Genomic DNA, 22207 nt, shown 5'->3' on the forward strand with positions numbered 1-22207 from the left:
CTACTCTTTGGGGTACTGTAATGGAACATTAACTTATTATCTATTAATTAGCTGTAATAGTTAGCTCCTTCTTTACTACAAGCCTGAAGATTCGTTTTACTCAGGTAAAAGGAATCCTGGGAAATTGTTTTTCTGCCTGTTGCTCTGATTTATGTAAATCAACCTATTTTTATTGGACAGCTGTAAAGACAACTGACCTACAATTCAACAGGTGGCAGTAATGAGAAATCCCATATTCTTTAAAATTGAATTGGTTCATACTGCATGATAAAAAGCAACGGGCATTATTCATTTACTTCCTTCAAAAGACTGTTTGAGTAAAATAAGTGCTCCACTTGGCAAATAACATTAGATGGTAACCAGCTTTTATATGATCAACTCCTTTCCTAAGTTTGCAATGGATTCATAGAGCAGGATGAATTTAAATATTTGATATTGGATTTTTGCCAGCCTGCATCTGGCAATACTTTATTACTTTAAAATTTTCTTATTAATATTAAAAATACTAATCACAGATTAAAACACTAGATTTATTCAAATCAGATTAGGTTTTTTCAGAGGTATGGTTGCAATTTAGTTAATTTAAAGGTTCTTAAAACACAACTTTGCTCTTATCTTAATTTAACCTGTTAACCTTTTGTAAAAAAAAAAAAAAAAAAGAATCCTTTTTTTTCCAGAGTTGGTAATTCATTGTTTATTTTTCTAAGTGTGCATACCAGGGTTCCCGCGGGTCCTTAAAAAGTCTTGAATTTAACTTGCCTTATGCTGTAAGAACCCTGACTTTAAAATTCTCTTATTAATAATAAAAAATACTAAACACAGATTAACTCCCTAGAATTATTCAAACCAGATAAGTTTTTTTTCAGATGTATGTTGCAATTTAGTTAATTTAAAGGTTCTTAAAAACAACTTTGCTCTCATCTTAATTTAACCGATTAACCTTTTGTAAAAAAAAAATAAATAAAATCCTTTTCTTTCCAGAGTTGGTAATTCTCTGTTAATTTTTCTAAGTGTGCATTCGTTTTGGGGATCTTCAAATCTAACTGTGTACTTTTCATGTTTTACAGGACAGCTCCACCCCCAGGAGTAAGTACAAATAACCAGTTTTTTTTTTTTTTTATTTGTTTTAGTATTCTGTTGTAAGCACCCAGTTTATATTCATTAATACAATGGAACACATTATTGTTTTACTGTTTATAGGAATACAATGCATTTAGATTTAAAATGTTTGGTTTCTCACAGGTTACTTTAGCCATGGCAGCTTGGCTTTATTTTTTAAGGCTCTGGAGGAAGTTAGATCCCCAAATTACAAATTAATTTTTAAATTAACTCATAATGGATTACAAATAATTTGTGTAACATCAATAAATCCTTTTAAGGGTCTAGCTAATACAAGCTGTTGTTACATATGTTTAAGTAAAAGCCTGTTTGGATGAACAATAGTTTATTTTTAGAAAAATTGAGCATCTCTTGGTAATTGTAACTTTAGGCTTTAAGTGTTGCTGTGTTGTTTATGGAAATCCTTTTTTCTGCTCTCAGGGTTCTTTCTTCAGGTAATGGCGTGAGCTCCAACAAAGGAAACAAGGTTAGAAGTGTGAAGCTCACACATTGAGTCCTACATGTTATCTCATTGATAACATGGTTAACATCTCTCTTGTTTTAGGTGTTTAGATTCCTGTATTCTTATTTTTTGCGCCCTAAATTCACCATCTAGTTTTTGTTTGGCGTTTGGTTCAGGTTTCTTCAAGCAGAAGCCCCTGGTCTGGCATGCCCGTGGTGAACCCGCCACCAGCCTCAACCTGTGGGCCAATAGAAATCGAGGCTTTACCCCGAAGTCCTGGAGGAGAAAAACGAGGGTTAGTATCTTGAGAATTTGAGTTTTTATATTTTATCGATGCAAAGGCTGCTGAATGAGTATCTGAAATGTGATATTTGTATATGGGTGAATCCCGATGGCGTCAAGAAACGCATAAAAAAATTTGCCTAGTCTGTGTTCAAGTTGTTGTGACTTGCTGTAGCATCTCCTGAATAAGGGAGCTGAACTCGCTGGCATCTTAAAACAGCAAGTCGCTCACTAATGATGATGAAAACAAAGCCAGATTAGAAATGGTTGGGCCAGACTGGCTGGACCCTGCTGGGCGCTGATGGAATTGGGCAGATAGCTAGGTGTGTTTTCATGGTCTAATGCCATGTGATTGGCTTAGCAGGACTTATCCCCTGACCCTGTCTTGTTGTAGGCAGTAAAAAGGACGGAAAGAGAAAGAGTAAAGCCAGAGAGAAAGTGCATGTTGGTCTTCCTTTTTTAATATATAACCAATTAAAAAATTGGGCAAACTTTCTCATTTAAAAAATTTTGAACGTTTGAAATGTTAAAGGATCTTATCAGAATCTTGTACTTAATATGGTATTGCAGCAATCCAGTTGCAATAAATGCAATGATCCTCATTTAACCCCCCCCCCCCCCCCAAAAATCTCATTGGTGGATTTTCATGCATTTATAAATGCTATTATAGAGCTTTATTACCCATTTGTCTAAATTTTTCCTTTACTTGCCTTTGTTCTCACCTTCTGTCTCTGGCTACAAGATATAGCTCATTTTGGTTAAGGATTTATTAACCAGTGTTTTTGTGTCAGGAATCCAATGCACACGAGTGACTTTAATTGCCATAAACCTACACTGTTCCTTGTGTGTTCCAGTATTAACATGTACTGAGGATAAATTGTCCTGGTCTGGAAGCAGGCTGGTAGGTACAACCAAACTCTTTACCTCGGCTCTGGCTTTAACCAATCAGTCGCTGTGCTTTAGCAGGTAGCCTGGTTTTTGGCTCTGGATAAATGTTTTCTTCAGAAGACAAGCAGCAGTTCTTGGTAATGTGCTGTTTGTTCTTCTTTAGAATCAGCATGGATTGCCAACCTGATCGGTGGAGGAAATGTCTGTGATTTGGGAAGCTCTGTTTGGGTCATGTTTTAGGTGCTTGAATCGGGGAGCGGATTTGATTTTTGGCATCTTCTTTTTATTTAAGGCTTGGGTTTCCTCTAGACCAGGTGTGTCCAAAGTAGGGTCCAGGTTCATTTGTCACCCTGGACTTTTTTTTTGTAATGTCCCCCATAATTTGGCCCCTAGTGCAGAGGGTCAATGGAGATGGAGTCTTAAGTTAGGGTTTTTATTTGGGCAAAATATTATGGACAAGTTTAGATTTTTAAACTTAAAATGTTTGTACTAAATATTTGTCCTTTATTAAATACATTTTGTATATTTATTAATTTCTCTTGTGCATCAAATTAACATTTTATTTCACTTATTGAACTCTAATAAATACAAAAAGTTTAGTTTTTTCAGCTGTGCTCAAACTAATTTTCAATCTTTTAATAGGGAATTTTTTAGACATTTTTTGATGAGGCATATGTGTAAATCTTTAATAGTTGGCTGCATGATAATTTACAGATCTCCTTTCCTAAAGAATACTGACCACTAGATGACAAGTTTTGCATGCCCACATTTTTGAAAATAAAAATCACAACATAACTTTCTGGTAATTTTACATGTTTGGAACAATATTTTTTTGACCCCCAAATACTTTTGACTAAACATTTTTTTTTACATTTCACCTTTGGACACCTCTGCTCTAGAATGTATTTAATAATTTTTTCTCCCTGGTCGTCTGTCCTGTGCTTCCTGTCCGCATGCTCCTGTCTAAACCTTTTACTAAAACATATCAGAACCTAACCAAACCCATCCAAAGGGAAAGATCTGCAATGACTTCTTAAAATTTAAAATGGTTTCCATTCATAGATTCATTCTTACTTGATGGAGTTTCATATTGATGAGTTCAAAAACCTGCACAGTGCCAGATAGTCATCAGATAAACTGGGTTTTATTCTATAATCCTGCGCTTAAGGCAAACAAAATCTGACAGGAACTCTTGGGGTCTATTTTCAGTAAGAAATTATATTATCAGCTTATTTATAATGTAGGGAACTTTAAGAATCATAAAAAGAAATATTGTTGACAGTGTTGTTTTTATGAACTTCCTATGCCCCCTGGATTATTGGGTTAAAGTTAATATTTCACTTTTGGATATTAGTTACTTCTTTGTTAAATAAATAATAAACACAGTATTTTGATTATTCAAAGAATTTTGTAAAGGCCAGATTATGTAAAACTAGATTATATTAGATTAGATTAGCTTTATTGATCTCACAGCAGAGAAATTCACTGGTCACATATTGGCATATTAATGAAAGAAGGTGCAAACAAGGAGGAAAAGGTGCATTAAGAATAAACAAGCAAACACTATATATACAGTATATCAAGATAAGAATAAGAATTAAGGTTAATCAAGGTTATGCTCTCTTTTTGCGAAGACCATATTATGAGAATGTAAAAACGCTGCAAATGATTCCGATTATTATATAGATTCATTACACACAGAGTGAAATATTTTAGGTCTTAATTTCTTGTTTTTTATTATAAAGCATTACAGATAATTAAAAATAAATGACCGTGACTCTGATAATAAGGATATTAACTCGTTATAAAATGGCCATCTGGCTACTTACAGAATCATGGGGAAGACTGCTGACCTAATTGGTGTCCAGAAGACAGTCATTGCACGAGGATGAGCTGCAGAATAATAAAGCTACTGTAAAGAATCTGGTTGTTCACAGAGGGCTGGATCAAAGCATATTCAGAGAACATAGGTTGGAAGGAAAAGCTTATATTTTCCAGCAGACCTTTGGCGCCTTCCCACAATGCCAAAGGTACTAACAGCTGGTTCGATGACTATGGTGTTACTGCCCTTCATTGGCTAGCTGTCTGTCCCTTATTGTCTAATTATATGTTACATCAGATGCAACAATGACCTAAACACCAACTTCAAAGCAACCAGGGCTTCCATTACACTTCAGAAGAACTACAGGTGGATCCTATCCATTATACAAGCAGCTTATTTATTCTGAACTAGGTCTGACTATACAACATAATAGGGCTGAACGGTTTAACCAAAAATAAAAAATGTGAACATTTGGAACCGATATTGAGGTGATTTTTCTTTGCACTAAGCAAAAACCTGAAGATGTTTCACTTCAAGGATCGTTTTTTTTAGGACTTTACTGTTACCTTTGTGTGAAAAAGTTTTTATTTCTACCATAATGCAAGGATCTGCTCTGTCTCTACATGATCCATGCTATCAGCTCATTTGCGCATACACAACCAGATAGACATCTGGGTCGCCCTCAATTTTACTTTCTGAAAAATAGCCAAAACAATTTTTTTTCTCTCTAACAATAGTTGGCATACTAAACTACACTGTTTAAAAGGTTAATGATTCATCTGGGCAAATAAATGTGCTTAAATAGCTTTGTTTTATCACTCGTCTGTGCCCGATCTGTACCGGAAATAGGATCCTATGTTAAGTCTCTTGATTTACACATATATCTAGTCTTTTTTGTTTTATTTTTACCTTTTGTTTTAGCCTTATGACATTTAGTACATAAACTAGAGAAAGAAACGACTTAAATTGAGATATGCACGGTGTATTCATATTTTGCTGGACTGCTCCGAGCATGTCCGATGATGACTCAGACAAGCAGTTTAACGGAGAGAATATAAAAAGCATCAAATTGTCTTAGACAGTAAATATTTTTTATAGCTGTATTTAGCATTCTTTGGTGATTGAAGGATAGAAATAAGTGATTTTAGTACCATATATACATTATTTATCGTGACCTGAATAAATATCTGCTTACACATGTGCAAAAGAGCTGATGGTACAGATCAGTTAGTGACCTGCATGCTAGTGTAGCTCCAACTTCCCCTCCCATCTGTGTGGCTGTAAACCCACTTTAAGTGCATTACTGCCACCTAAAGGGCTGGAGGGAGAAATTTAGCGTTTCTCTTGTTAAATATAATATGACAAACTGAGTGTCTCTGCAATTTGAAAATTGTTTTGTTAAATTTTGATTACAAACTGAATTTATTGCCCATCTCTACCATTTAACAGTTGTCAGTATTTGATTTGACCTTCTTTAGAGATCTCCAACTCCAGTCCTCTAGTGCTGCTGTGCTTCAGCTTTTAGACGCACCAACACAATCTAAATCAAATGGGTGTATTACTGTACCTCCTCTGCATGTCATCCACCCACTTTTTTATACTGACTAAAGTAATTAACATGAGACCTAAAAAAAATCTGATTAAACAAAATACAAGGCAAACAAATTTCTGATAGTTTTTTTATTTTGATTGTATAACCATTTCCTTTGAAGTTATTTAAAAAAAAACAATGCTATAGTCGTCTAATTTAAAAAGCTCACTTGTATAGAAAGTTTTTTCTAGTGTATAATGGGCTTAAATAAAGCCCATACTGTTGATTAGAATTTATCTATTTGCTTTAACGTACACTTATGAGAATATGAAGGTCATTGAAAGATAATCAAAGAAGCGTCTTGTCATCAGTTACTGCTTGACCAGCATCCTTTTAAACTTAATGTTTCCCTTTAATCACTTGGTGAATGAAGACCCAGTTATAATAGATGTGACTTCTGGTATCATTAACCACATAATTCCGAGGAAAACTCTGTTTAAACAGGAAGAAACCTCCAATAGAACCTTGCTTTTTCTGAGGCTGACTTTGGTTGAAGGAGACAGAACCAGATATAGAAAAAGGAAATTTAGGAGAAAGGAAGCTGCTACAAAAGTTTCACGGCTTATTTGCTATGTTTATACTGCTAGAAATGTCATTGTTGTTTAACACGCATGCAAAAAGGTGTTATTTTTGAATAAGGGGAAAATATTACCAAATAATTCAAAAGCAATTTAACACTCTTCTGATCATTTTCGGCCTCTCTCTTAATTTTTTTACTCTCTCCCTGATTTTTACGTCGTTGCTAACCTTCAGACCACTGTCACTCACTCATTGTATATTTTTTTATATTCACTCCCTTTTTTTTTTTTGTTCCCTTGTCCTTCACCGCTTCTTTCCACATGTTTTGTCAGGTCTCCATCTCCCTCCGTTCATCCTTCCCTCCAAACATCCACCCATCCCTCCTGCCTCTGTTTCATCAAAACACAAAACCAGGAGCTGGACTCATGCGGCCAACTGAGAACACTCTGTTTGCATTCTGATGACTTTCTAACCCACTTAAAGACGAAAGTTGCCCTGCGTCGAAGTGACTTTCCATCTAAAAAGTTGCTTGTATTTATGAAGGAGCCTTTTTGGTGACACAGCATATAAGGACTGATGGGGTGAAACATTGACTTCCCTCCATGTCCTAATGGCTCAATCCGTCTTCAACCTTCATTTTTTTAAATGTGGCAGTTTCGATTCTGTCATTTCCCTTTCTGATATCTTTCCCTCTCCTACTTCCCTAAGTTTCCTTCTTTCATTTCCACAACCTTTCTTCCCAACCTCATGATGAAATCATCATGCTGGAGTCCGATGGTATCAATGTGAGGCTCAGGAATTTTATTTCAGTCCCGACTGTCTGGGAAACAAATATCAGACAGTCCCTAACTGTGTTTGGCAACCTTTTCTATTTCATTGTCAGTGTTTTATTCTTTAATTAAAACCTAACATAAAGTAGTTGGTTTTATTTCCAGATAGTGTTTTATTTTTTTTCTAACTCTTGTCATTTTTATTTGTTCCTGCATTTCAGTGCATCTGTTTTGTTGTAATCGGGAGTCAGATTAGAGGTCATTACTTTCCTCTCATCTGTGTGCAACAAAGCCACATTCCCTCTGTCAGAGGTACATTCCAGAAATTCCCAACGCGGTCCATATCCTCACTGATAGAAATGCAGGAAGATGTTTATCTTCTGCCTGACTGTCCTTCCAGTGTTAAGCCTGGTCACATGCCTTCTTCTAAGATAAAGTGCCTTCTCATCCAACTTATGCCACAATGCAATTTATATTTATTCCACTGAATCATATGTTAATGCAAATTACCTTGTATTAGTGCAATTTATTTGCAAAAAATAACCTTGGTAGGAAAAAAAATGTTTTATTTAAGGGTTTCACAATATGTCTGATTATTTGTTGCACAAAAAAAATGAAGGTAATTTAACAATATTAGTACGAAGAACTGTTTTCATTACTGCGACCAAATTTTCTGTCTTTTTACTGATTTAAAATAATTTCAAAGAATAAAAAATGTATTCAAACAGATTTTTTCTTGACTTCATAGAGGTGCATTTTTATTTATTTTTTTTGGATTAATGAATATCTTGAAGTGCTTGAAGTTGTTCCTTTTGTTGTGAAATTAGCTTTTTTTCTTTGCAGCAGAAAGAAGGATGTCACCCTCACAACCATCAGCGTTTCTTTATTTTATTTCAATTTAATTTTTGGCATTTTGTGACAGACCAACTTAAACTAGTGTTCAACTGTAAATGGGAAATTGAAGGATAAATGGTTTTCTACAGTTTTGATAAAGTAAGGACTAGGATTTTTTTTTAACCCCCCGTATTTCAGTTAACTGCCATCAGAGCTGGAAAACTTTTAAAGTATCTCGACGCGCTGGGCGCACCTAGACATTGAAATGACCCTGTTCCAATTTGCAAAAAAAAGCCAAATGAAAGTTCAAGAACTCCAAAGTGCTTCACATTTGGTCGTTCGCCATTTCATACAGTAGTAGCCATTCAGCATTTCCCCAATTCCCTTCATGGGCCCTTGTCTCGTCCCCTACAATTCCTTTTTAAACATCAATCTTTGTACTAGAATATTCTTTCTGTCATGATTTGTGGACATAAAGTACTGAAGAGAAACGTTATCTCCTGGTCAGACCCTGTAATTCAGTGAAAGGATGGATTCAGAATAAAAAAATATGCACACCCAGGAGAAGGCCAGTTGCTGTAGTTTGGAGGTGATTTTGCTGGGAGTTGCAGGGAAAATGGGCTGACATTTGGCTGCCGTTTGACAAGGAAGGGCCATTTTGAATGGGTGCTACTGTACAGTGACAGTGGTTGGTGTAGAGATGTCTCTCACCCAATAACATAAGTGAGACAGACAGAGTGGGACCAAACTAGCAAACCCACTGCCTACAGTAAAGGCCCATACCTCCTGAGCCACAGTCTGGAGATCATCAGGTGTGTATCAGCTAAATTAATCAAATATCCAATTATATTCAGATCCGGACCGATAGACTCTATCACATGAGCTAGCCTGGATCTTAAGCATGTGGTCGTACCTCTTGCTCTATGGTTGCTTTCATCCAGCTGGCAGATGAAGCTCCATTCAGACTCAGGTCCTTCCATGATTGGCCTCTTAAACTCCTCCTGCTCCTCATCACCTCTGACCTACTTTCCTGTTTTTGCTACACCCCCGTAGAATAACACTTCTACCACCATGTTTGACAGTGGGGATGGTCTATTAAGGTGATGTATAGTCTCTTTAATGAGAGCACTTTCTAGCATGTGGGTTTTCTTATGACAGTCTATAGAGCTGCTAGCCACTCCTTCTGTTACCGGTAAGTCTGATATGTGGAGCCATAGATCCCTAAAAACCTGTTTTATTCAAGAATGCGAGAAGAAAAATAAGAGGGTTATAGATCAAGGCTACACTGAACATTTGTGGCCAAATTAGGTGTAAAACCATGAATCATTTAATTTCACCAAATATCCCAGTAAAACCTGTGGTTAGTGCATGGGTAACATGGGTTGGTAATACTTATAATAGGAGCTATGTTCTGTTTCATTTCGCTTATTTTTTTTCCTTTTGAAGATAAAAACATCCTTATTGTTAACTTTTTATTTTTCACATAGATCTTTGTCTGCTGTTGGAGTATTTCTACATACACGATGCATTTGTTATCCTTTGACTCCTGTCCTCTCTGGACACCGCACAGTAATATGTTTCATAGTCTAAGTTTTATCTCCAGGCAACAGGAATATGAGGTAGATGCCAGAAACAAAATCTGTGTATTAAATGTTTTGCTTCAAGCTTCTATAATTCAGGGAATATTGCTTCATTTTTTCCCCTCTCAGAAGTTATTGCTTGACTTAAATGTCTTTATCCACACAGCGACTTAGGTTCCTCACATGGTTTTTGCAGGAGCTTAATGCTATGCTTCCAGTATTATTTTGGGAATTTCGTTTCTGGGGATGTTGCGGTCATTTTTGCATGTAAAGTTTTTTTTAATAATTGGAGCAGTTTCGCCATCACTGCTGAGTTTATTGTGGATAACAGAGGTAAGCATTTTGATTTTTGGGTTATTTTCTTGTCAGAAATTAGTTTTTGTCCTTAAGTTATTGATTGAAAAAGAAAAATATATGGCATGTCCTTTAGATCTTCCCCCTTTCTTTCCCTGTCCTTGTATCTGCAGCTTGCCCGTCAGTCCTGATCTGATGGAGACTAGCATCGACGATGTCCTTAGAGCACCCGCTGTTCCTAGCATCTCAGCGGCAGAAGAGGTCAGACCGTGTGCTGCTTATGCTGCTGCTAGTCTACCAGCTGAAGACCCACTCAGCCTCGCTGGTAAGACTTGAAAAGCTGTTCTCCCAACTGGACTTGGTCTGCAAATATATGAATGTCCTATGAAGACAAACTTGTTTTAGTCAGAAGGTGTTTATTACTACAATAACAGTGTTTTGTTAACATTTACTTAAGATATATGCACTTTTATTGTTCAGTAAAAGTACATATGAAGGCAGTTTATCCTCAGCATCAAGCAAGAGCAGACCACATTAAAAAAACAAAGTGTAGAAAGCACATAGCAGAAAAAGACTGGTTAATATTGACAAACACACATAAACAAAGAAGGATTCATATTTTAAAGAAGCATTTTAAACTAAAAACTGCATATTTGCGGCATATATATTAGTGCTCTAAACTACAATAACAATAGGTTTTTTGCACCATGTTTTTTTTTTCCTCCCACGATGTACATCTGATCACTGCTGCACTTTATAGAATGGAAATGTTCATTTACTGTCTGAAAAACTGTACTGAGTGAAGTTTATACAAAATCTCTGTGTATACAAAATGACAATAAATGTAGTCTAAGTCTAATATATATATATATATATTTCTATAGTATTTGTTCTCCTTGTTTTGATGTTTTGAAAGTTCTTTATTATTAAGTAAATGACATCTAATATTATTTTTGCTGTTATCTCTTCAGAAGCAGCAGCTCGTTTAAAGCAGCTGGAGTTGGAGAGCATTCCACCCCCTGTTACTCCAAGAAATAATATAAACGTTAATGTGGCCATGAACAACCAGGTGAAGCTTCAGTCCTGCTAATGCTAAGTCATTTTGAGACTTCTGTGATCTGAGATCTGATTCCCATTTTTCTAGGACAATGTGGTGAAGCTCATAGAGAAATGTGGCCTGAACAGTGCAGGAAATAGCCCGGTCGTCACTCCGCTGCGCATCCCAGAGGATCTCAAGAGCAACATCCTGAAAGCTCAAGTGGAAGCTGCTGTACTGAAGGTGAGGAGGAGAATTCAGAGGAGTTGATAAGTGGAAACGGAAAGCATTAAAGATCATTATATTGGCTGTGGGACAACTTAATTCAGCTGACCCAGTAGTAACAGAACCTGACTGTGTCCAAACCAGAAAAGGTTTTGCAGTTAGTTGGTGTTCAGATGTAGACCAACCTTTGTCAAACCTAAGCCTGTTAATAAGATGGTCCATTCTGCTTTTTACTAAACATGAAGGAAGTTTGTCTAAAAAAAAAAGGTACATTTTCTGATAAAGTATCAGGAACCAATGTCTGTCAAAAATTCAGCATTTTTTTTTCTCTCAAAGTATTTAAATTTATCCCATCCTAAGTGGAGCTACAGACTGAGATTTTTAAGAGAAAAAAAAGCCCCAACTTGTCAAACTGATTAAATTGACTTGTTTTATTACAGCCTTCCTTAGCTTATACACACTGGATGATGTCATCTATAAAAACAAAGAAAACTCGAATGTATTTCCTAAATGTTCAAAGTTTTTAACATGAGCTAGAGCTCAAATCCTTTCCCCCCCTGAATTGTTCAGTGTGAGGAATCTTTAATCTTAATTTAATTATTCAGATATTTCTGTAAGGTTTTGTCACAAAGTTCTGTGCATGATTAAGATTTGACAAGACGACAGTCAGAGGGTTACTCGTGAGGCAGCAATAGAGAGATAGCCGTCATAGTTTTTTTATACTGCAGAAGTTCTCCTTAGAGTCAGACATGTTGTCTGTCTGCGGTTTTCCTGAGTAAATCTATTAACCCTGCGCCTCAGGGGTCGTGTTAGAGCATTTTCATTTTTTTTTCTTTTTGGTTTTTCCTGAAGATGATGAAACATTTCAAAGCCATCAGATGGTAATTCACCTTACCACATGGTGGCATATTGTATTTATATATATATATATATCTATATATATATAGATATATATATATATATATAAATGTATAATAATTTTTTTTTTTTTAACCCCTAGCTTTTATTGTCATTACACTGTCACAAGTACAGAACAACAAATTGAACTCGCTACATTTAACCCATCCCCTTGGGGAGCAGTGGGCTGCCATTGTGCAGCACCCGGGGAGCAGTGCGGAGTTAAGGGTCTTTTGCTCAGAGACCCAGAGTGGCAGTCTGTGGGAGTGGGGCTCGAACTCAGAACCTCATGATTCCAAGCTCTATGCCCTAACCACTAGGCCCCCACATAATAATAATTACTCCCGTTGCAGCAAACTCTTTCTGGTCAGGAAACCCCTCATCTTACCAACTTCTGCTCACCTCCTCTGGTGAAATTTACCCAGAAGCGATGCTTGTAATTTCAGTGTCATGGATTCAGCCTCCAGAACTTAAAAGAATGTTATTGCAGAGAAGTAGGTGTGCAAATTAACTCCATGCGGAGCAGTAGGAAGCTCTGAGACTCTTGTTTTTCCTCCCACAGTGAAAAAGCTGCATGCATTGATGTGGTTGGTGTGGATTCTCTGTTCAGTTTGTCGGGACTGGATTTCAGTAAAAATGTATGAAGGCAAATGCTTTAGCTAATTATAATTATGTGAATTAAAAATGAAATAAGCTTACAAGTAGGGATGCACGATATAATCGGCCCCCTATCGGTATCGGCCTGTATCGGCCTTAAAACTGAATATCGGACATCGGCCACCCCACCGATATTTAACCCGATATTTGATCAGCTTCTGAGTTTCTAAAGTCAAAAAAAAAAAAAAAAATGCTACTTCTTCTTCTTCCTCAAAAACTTCTTTTTTAGACTTAAAAACTTCTAAAAACGAGGGAAAAAATATTGATACATTAAAATATCAATATATCTTAATATGCTGATATATTGCCATTAAAAAACACCATATCAATCTCTTTTACTAATGAAATATTACTATATGTCATCGTTATGCTACGAAATCCCCCGAAAATTCACGAAATTTTGCCATATTTTTATATGTTGATATATCGACGCAGTATCGATCTATTTTACTAACAAAATCTCACAAGAATTTGCAAAATATCACGAGAGTTTGTAACAGAACGATGAAATTTCACAAGATTTTTAAAGTAAAATAGATCGATACCGCGTTTTTAAAAATCTATTTGATATCCGCATATGAAAATATATTTGAGTATATTATTTTTCAAAGTGTCAGAAATGGATAACAAAACTGCTATTTTCAATGACTACTTATTTTTGTCCAGCTTTAACATCGGTATCGATATCGGTTATCAGATACATGAGTTTTAAAATATCGGCATATCGGATATCGGCCAAAATCCCAATATCGTGCATCCCTACTTACAAGTGAAAATAGATTTTGTTGGACTTTTTTTTTTTTACATTTTCAGTCAAAATGACAGGCAGTAAAGAAGTCCGAGCACAAACTCTAATGTACCTTTACTACTTCCATTTTTCCATTTGCCCTGTTTAATCATCTTTAATAAGTAGATCTCTATATTTACAGACAAAATGTGCATGTAAAATGGTTGCAGTTTTGGAAAAATGTAGTACTTTAATGAATTATAAAAAAAATAAAAAAAATAATGAGTTGATTGATTTGACCTGGAAGATCGCTGTCGTTAGTGAGTGTCCTCATTCTTTCATTGCTTTTATTAATGTTCATCCGTGTTTTCTATGCAGGGACACCTGGAGGAACCTGTTATCATGGCTGCTGACAAGAACTGTAACTTACAGGAGGCCTCTGCAAAGTATGTGTTTCATTAAAGACACAATGAGGACGTTTTTCACCACTTCAGATAAGAACATTATCAGAAAACATGAAAGTATTCTAAAAATGTGCTGAATGATTAACAGACGCAGCAGAATACTACTGCTATTTTGGACTGTAAGAAGAGCTTTATAGAAAAGTGCATTTTTACTCTTAGAATTTACAGATGTATTTTGAAAACTTAAAAAAAAGACATTTCCACCCTTAATTCAGTCTTTTAGAAGAAATATGGGTTTTTCTATAAATTGGAGATCTCCTACTAATTTGGTTCAGCCGGTTCAAGCGGAGGTGGCTTACTGACTACTAAAACCTGATGTTTTAATATTTAATGTTAAGCTTTTTTCCAAGATCTTACATACAGATAGGCAAAATAATACACAAAGCTTCAAAGTAAATTCTCATTTGTAGATGGCCTCAACTTTTTCTGTTTAAGTATCTAGAGGACACTACTAATACCACTCCCATTTTTTTATCATGTCTTAATAAAAAATACAATTTGAAGACTAACCTTTCATTTATGGACAAAACACGATGGAAATGAATACACTTTGAGACAGTTAACCATATTATCTCATTCATAATGTCATCATCATACGTTTAAACCTTAGTGTTGAAAGTCAGGTAAAGGGAGGCAGTTGTAGACGAACTACTAACAGCTCTGTGGTTGTTGCAGTGAAGGGAACGCTACTGATATCTGAATGCAAAACATCTTTTTTTCAGATTGCTTAGATACATAGCAAACATGTTTTTCTCATCAAACCAGTACTGTTTTGTGGAATGTGTAAACTGAGCTCATAATGTAATTTAAGTAAAACATCAATGTTAGTGAAGACATGGGCTGATTAGAAAGAAGTAGAAACTTCCTTCTGAAGGTGTAGAGCTTTCTTTGTATATAAAAATTCTGGCTTGTGTTATTTGTTTCTGTATTTTTGGTCTTTGATTGAAGCTCCTACTCTCCTTTATTCTTTCGAGTCAGATGCTGAGTCATTCACCGCATTCTCAGCCAATCTCCACATTTTTGTTACTAGAACAGATTAACCTCCTAATTATTCATGAAGATTCCCAGTAAAGCTCACAGATTTATGCCAAGCTCCGTTCACACTCCTAAAACTTCTCATTTGGACTCTTAGAATCAGAAACTAAAAAGGTTTCTCTCATATTGTGGAAAGTTTTCCTTTGGTGTGTTCTGAAATGTACAAACTGATTAGGAAACCAGCTGTGTGTGTGTGTTATAGGTATAGGTATTAGTTATTCATTTTGGCCTAAAAGCTCCTTTGTAAGTTAATAAATTACAGATATAAGTTGAAGACGATATTTATACTGTATGTTTGCCAACATATTATTGGAAAAATTATCTTATTTGATGATTAATTGACTATTTAAGATGTTTTCTAAACAATGTGTTATATTTCCTTACAGGAGGAAAGGGAGTTATAAAACAGTTTTGTTGTTTCTTTTGGTTAAAACACCAAAACTTGCCACACAGCGCGGCTCACTGCAACAATGGTGTTTGTCTGTTTGCCAGGTTGAAGGTGCGTGCGGGCCGGATGGGAAGTAACTCGTCTCTTTCTGTCAGCAGCCAACCGGACCCCCAAGACTCCTGGGACCTGCTGAAGCCAACCTCTCTGGTCTCGTCTGCAGCAGCCAGGTCTGTATGTTTATCTCTGAGAAGCTGGTTTGGGTTTCATTTCTTTGAGGTTTTTCTGTTTCTTGTTCTTCTCTTTCTATTTCTGGTTCTCAGTGTAGCCGCCGTTATATTTGCTCTGTAGGTAGAGGGAACATGTAAGAACAGGGAGAACAGAGGAGCTAAACAAGCAACCTCAGAGGATGTCTGCTTTAGCTTTGTGTTGGATCACTGATTAGTGTTTAAGCTCGAAACAATTAACTTGATTCAAATAATTAGTATTTCCCACTTCTGTTTCTAAATCACCCAACCAGCCATCTTTCATTTTTTTAAGCATGTCTCATCAGTTTTACCATCCATTTATTCATTGGTCTATCCATCCATCCATATGGTGTTTTTCCATTTCATGCTTTCTTCCATCTGTTTTTTTGTCAACCCATCCATCTAATAAATTATCCATTCTGGACTCTACTCAGATTAACAGAAAAAATGAGTCAATTTTGATTTGAAATCCTTAGAGGCTTCAATAAAAACATCACTCCAAAAGGAGTTGAAAGCACACCAGAGAATGGTCAGGAATGAATAGTTGATGATTTCCTTTTGAAATAAGAAAATCCATTTTTTTTTTCTTTTTTTTTTGCATTTGTACCAAATAATGTTTTTTTTTAAACTCATCAGAGCCAAACAACATCCCAGCCTTAATCCACAATCTTGTCTGCAGTCTGTGCTGACACCTGCTGGTTTGTTTCAGTACTGCTCTTGTTTGTCATATGATTTCTGCCCGGATACTGCTGGCGGAGCGAAAGAACAGACGCATGCATGCTCGATCATTCAGTCTCCAAATGGTGTAGTTTAACCTCCAGCCTGTTTACCTGAATTCATTTTGAGAGTTTAATTAAATATAAACAACTCTGTCAATTATGTCAGTGTAGTTGCTATTGTTAGCATGTGAGATATGTTTTCTAATTGCTCCTGAAATCTTAGAATATTCACAGTGAGGTTTACCTTTCCAACCTCTTGTTTCCTTCTTCAGTGCTGAGAGGTTGGCAGACGACTTGATTCCCACTGTTCCCAAGATTCCCACCGTCATTGAAGGCTTGGCACCAAAGGTAACTTGATCTCATTTAAAATCCTGTCAATCTAACAACTGAAAACAGCTGTTGGCTTTCAATTATTGACATTTCTGGTAAAAGCAGGAAAGAAAATTATCTTTCACTGTATCATTTCTGAAGTATGAACATTGAAATAAACCATCTGAAACCAGAGTGACATTTATTAGTTTCTCTTATTATTTCCAAATGGGAAAAACAATAAAGCATTTCCTTCAGGAAGATGTGTTTTGACCTTTAGAAATTGGGAAATAACTGCAAGAAAAAAACAACCAAAATTTGTCTAAAACTATACTACTAAATAATTTTGTACCTTAACAGCTAAAACTGTGACAAACACTGCTGAACAGGAACTTTGTTTATCTTGTCACCACATTGAGGTGACGTTAAATTATACTGCTTTATTACATACGCCATTTTATCTTTTTCTTTAGTCTCATAAATAAAAAGTTCAAATGAAATCTGATAGGATTATAAAGCAGGTTATATCAGTTTTATGTTCTGTTAAAGTGTTTGTTGTTTCCATGCAGGTTAAAGTGGAGGAGATTGAAATCCAAAATGTTGCTGTGATGTCTGACAACCTGATTGACTTTACTGAGCCGATCCCTCAAGTAAGTGTCAATGTTTCGTTTTTTTCCTGTGTTTCATAAGCAGTTTTTTTTCTTTGAGGATGGTGGCACAGAGCAGGCATCTATGAGTCCAACTTATTTTAGCTCAACCTACCGTATTTTCACGACTATAAGGCGCACTTAAACGTCTTTTTTTCCCCTCAAAATGTGCGGTGCGCCCTATGGTGCGGTGCGCCTTATGTGTGTTGTAACTGCGACTTTTGAGACCACCTCATTGAGGAGATGATGAAAGAGTGGCAGAATGTAAGGAGACCAGGTGTTTTTTTTCCACTCATCACCATCGCTGTTAATATGTAACTCCATGCGTGCCCATCTCACAGCTGATGTGAAAAACATGGGGAAACAAATTAACGCTGTGCTCGCTGTTCAACCGCTCGACATCGGTGTGAACCGGATCCAGCAGGTGCAGCAGAAGCAGCGAGTTTACATGCAAAGTCAATGGTTGACGCGTGTATAGGTGCAGCAAAAGGTCCCGCAGCGCGTTTTGAGCTGCAGGCGCTGCGTCGGGAGCGTTTAAGCATCTGACGCACCGCCAACGCGCTGCTGCTGCTCAAGATGGAAAAATTGAAGTTTTGCTGCTGGACGCGCCGCATCAACCAATCAGAGAAGCTGATCTGGGAGCTGACAGCGAGACAGACACAGCGCTCTGATGACATATGATATTAACGCAAATGAAAAAGGGCTGGATGGATGAGGAGATGAAGAAAGCGTGGCTGAGGAAGGTGTATGTGAGGAGACCAGGTGGTTTTTTCCACGCATCACCATCGCAGTTAATCTGTGACTCCATGCGTGCCCATCTCACAGCTGATGAGAAAAACATGGTGAATCAAATGGATACTGTGCTCGCCGTTATCCCGGGAGGTCTGACAAAGGAACTTCAACCGCTCGACATCGGTGTGAAGCGGCCGTTCAAAGTAAGGCTGCGAGCGGCGTGGGAGCGATGGATGACAGACGGAGACCACAGTTTCAGGATAAGTGGAAGGCAGCGCCGGGCAAGTTACGCCACCGTTTGCGGATGGATTGTAGATGCTTGGACTAACGTGTCTGCTGGCTCTGTTGTTCAAGCTTTCGCAAAAGCAGGCATTATTTCTGAGGAGCCGCGCTGCACGGAAAGTGACTCTGACAGCGAGGAAGGGGAAATTGGCTGGCAGGTGTTTTTTCATCTAAATAATGTAAATCTTGCAGCTATATTTGCTGTGATCAGTGGGAATAAAGTAGTTTTAATATGTTTTTAAGGGAGAAAGTCCACCTGAAAACTTCATAATTGCAGTCAGTTCATCCAGATTATTATTTCTGTCGGAGGCGCTCAGACCCCCACATACCAGCGGTGCACCGACAGTAGAAATCCTTTCATCAGCAGCCTCTAGGCTGGGCAGCCTCCAGGTTCACCGCGGCTGCTGGCAGGTGTTTTTCATCTAAATAATTTAAACTGCAGGCACCAGGATACCGGTAATAAAAGCGAACAAAGGATTTTAAGTTAATTTAGGAGTTATCACAGCGCTTTGTCATCTGCGATTTGTCTGTCTCACGGCCAGCACCCAGGTTTGATTAATAGTTTGTAATAAATACATGAATAAAGCACAGTCATACTCAGTTTTGCCCCCGCTGTATTTTTAAATACGCAGTAGAGGTATTTAAAGGTAGTAGAGGACATGTACCTGTATATAAAAAATGCGCCCTATAGTCCGGTGCGCCTTATGTGTGTGTTAAATACAGAAATGGGACACATAACTGAGAGTGCGCCTTTTAGTACGGTGCGCCTTATGGTCGTGAAAATACGGTAATATGAATCTGTTGTTGTTTTCCAGCTGCCACCAGTGCAGCCTCCCAAACCCCTCATCACACCTCGCTGGATCATTCCTGCTGCAGCCGTGAGTTCATAGTTTGGATAAGAATAAGTTTTATTTGAATTTTTTCAATGTGTAGATATATTGTTCTGCATTCTAGCTGTTGTTGATGTCGCATAACGACTGACCCGTCTGCTTCTCCTCTTCTGATGCAGCCTCCTGGCATCTTTACTAATGGGCTTCTTGACATTGAACCCTCCTCTAAGGTGGTTCCACTCCTTCCCTCTGCTGATGGGGGGGCAGTGCTCGCTTCAGCCCCGGTCCACCTCACTCATCCACGTAACCCTGTTACTGCCAGGTAAATAATGGAAATACAAAAAGCCTCTCTAAAAATATGTATTTTTAAGAAAATATGGAGTAAAAACAGACAATTATATGCAGTGAATCTATACTTACAAAATGAAAAAAAAAGAACTTATTTAATTAATGTTCATTGCGTAATAATTGTTTAAGAAGTGCAGATTGGGTTTTTACCTGGTTTCTTTTAAGATGCTTCGCTGCTCATCCTGAGGACTTCTCTTCTAAAATAAAAGCCTTTTGGATGAAGTGAAACAGAAGCAGGAGGAGTTGTCCAGTTGGCAATACAACCAAATAACACATCACTGTTGGTTGAACTGAAGGCTTTAATAAGGATCTGCTTTATTCTGATATGTAGGAAAATCAGAAGAATAAGAATCTTGTCTTTATAACTCAGTTCAAACTAGATTGTGAAGCTCAGCATGAAACTGAGCTCAACTTGTTTGGCTGTGACTTCATCCTGGAGAGAAATATCAGCTCTGCTGCTGCCATCAACACCTTTGTTTATAGATGTTGGAGATCGGCCTGTTTTCCGGCGTAGTCCTGTTTCTCTGACTGTGACTGGCTGGATGTGCTCTACTCATCCTCTGACATGGGTGTTGGCTGTGTGTTTCTTGGACGGGGCCACCTTTTACAGCTGCTTTTATATCTCTGCTTCTGTCTCCTTGAACCCCAGTCGGCCTCAGCAGATGGCCGCTCACACTGAGCCTGCTTCTGCTGGAGGTTTCTTCCTGTTAAAAGGGAGTTTTTCCTCTCCACTGTCGCTACAAGCATGCTTAGTGTCAGGGATTGCCTCAGAGTCAATGAGTCGATGCAATCAACTGGTTTTCCTTAGATAAAAATCTTTGAATTAATTTGACTGTAAGATCTGGTGAACTGGAAAGTCCCTTGAGATGACGTGTTGTGAATTGGAGCTATAGAAATAAACAGAATTGTATTGAACTGCTTTCTGTTCTGTGAAGCTTCTGCTGCGTGTCTAATGTAGCTCTATTACTGATCTGAAGTTGCGTTTCCTTACAGCTCCGCTGTTCAGCCGCCGGTCATGGAGGACGGCGCCAAACCCAGGGGCCTCCTAACCACCGAGCTCTGATGAAGAAACTGCTCCTCCTGACTGTTCTCCCACAAACTGTGGCAGCTTCAAAGCAGAATGTTCACACGAACTACGATCACTTTAACATTAGGATGAATAATATTTTTTTGGTAAAGCAGACAGCTCCAGAATTATCATCTCAAAGGCAGCCTGCCACTTACCTGAATCCATCCAAACTGATCAGATCTCCCCGTGGAAATCACCATCTTTAACGAGAGATAATAAGGTGGAGCTTGAACCTGGATCGAAGGTGAAGAGACTGTAAAAAGAACTCTGTTATGATTGAGAACGAGCTTCAGTATTGGTGAAGTAGCTGTGAAGTTTGGGACCACTGGATCTCTGAGCTGCTGCAGACAATGAATGAAGGACTGATCTGAACCTCGAATGTTGACTCTTCAGTACTGTAGCACATCACTTTTTTTTTTTTTTTTTAACTAGGCAACATGGGCGTTTATTTGTTGCAGCCACTGGATACAAGAGCTTCACTGGATTTTCTTTCCAACACTGGATTTTTCAAAGGAATTTGAGGAAATGGTTTTACATGTCTTTTACTGTGTTGTTGCTCATTTTTTATGTGAAATGCCCATTGCAGGTTAATTCAGTAGCATCAGAAAAAAATTAGCTCTGCATCTCTATTGATCCAGTTTAGTAAGCTTTTTCTTAACCACTTGTTTTAAGTTGTGTTTTTTATAATTAAAATTTCCTTCCCTAAATTTTAATTCACAATTTTTATATTTGTATGTAATCAGGCACATTTATTTAGCTTGAAAATCAGGCATTTAAACTCCAAAAGCTGTAGACAAGCTGTGACGATGGGACTCTGTGGCCCCGACCTCTGTCTTATAACGTGTTGTAGCTTCTCTCATGCCTTAAATGAAATGAATGTACCCGACACACGTCATCTAATGCTGGAAATACCACAGTTTCTGACTGATGCTCTATAGATTCACAACAGCTGAGGTAATCTCTGACGGGGAAAAGAAATGTGGGAAAAACTTCAAGGCAGATTTTGTACACAGTGAAAGTTTGTTCTCTTTTTAGGGGTGTAGCGGTCCATACATCACAGTTTTTGTTTTGGTTTCAACTGCAAAAAAGGAATAGAAAATGATCTTCACTTCAGTGCAACTGGAAACGGCTTTCATGGCAACAGGGAGAGAAAAAATAACCTCCATTACAAAAGATTATTTTGCAATGTACAGTAAAGCAGGATTTTTCAATTGATGGATTCACTTTTTAAACTATAACTTTCTTTTTCTTTCTTTTTGCTTTTTTCATCTAGTTCAAATGAAACTGCCCTAAAATGTTTTATTAGCTGGATTTCTGCACTCTCTATGAAAGTAGACATTCAATTAAATTACACATTTTCTTATCTAATAAGTATAGGTTTCTTCTTATTTCTCTCAAGGTTGTGATTTATTAGCAAATTAGTGGTATTTAAAAATATCTTTAAATTTCACTTTCT

General features: G+C 37.3%; 1 protein-coding gene across 2 annotated transcripts in view; it reads left to right on the forward strand.

The window, feature by feature from the left end:
* Nucleotides 1-21986, forward strand: part of epb41l5 (erythrocyte membrane protein band 4.1 like 5) — a 52771-nt gene extending 30785 nt beyond the window's left edge. Inside the window, exons 14-26 of one of the 2 annotated variants that reach the window (XM_038290267.1) lie at nt 1068-1086; nt 1540-1585; nt 1738-1856; nt 10315-10466; nt 11113-11210; nt 11286-11420; nt 14062-14129; nt 15675-15797; nt 16807-16882; nt 17413-17493; nt 19320-19382; nt 19514-19656; nt 20676-21986. In XM_038290267.1, the coding sequence (XP_038146195.1) occupies nt 1068-1086; nt 1540-1585; nt 1738-1856; nt 10315-10466; nt 11113-11210; nt 11286-11420; nt 14062-14129; nt 15675-15797; nt 16807-16882; nt 17413-17493; nt 19320-19382; nt 19514-19656; nt 20676-20745 (1193 nt within the window). In that variant the 3' untranslated portion in view covers nt 20746-21986. The remainder of the gene's footprint in view (nt 1-1067; nt 1087-1539; nt 1586-1737; nt 1857-10314; nt 10467-11112; nt 11211-11285; nt 11421-14061; nt 14130-15674; nt 15798-16806; nt 16883-17412; nt 17494-19319; nt 19383-19513; nt 19657-20675) is intronic. The other variant, XM_038290268.1, reaches the window with a different exon arrangement.
* Nucleotides 21987-22207: the final 221 nt, after the last annotated feature.

Source organism: Cyprinodon tularosa, unplaced genomic scaffold, assembly GCF_016077235.1.
Source record: "Cyprinodon tularosa strain WSP-4 unplaced genomic scaffold, ASM1607723v1 ctg278, whole genome shotgun sequence".
Lineage (NCBI taxonomy): Eukaryota > Metazoa > Chordata > Actinopteri > Cyprinodontiformes > Cyprinodontidae > Cyprinodon > Cyprinodon tularosa.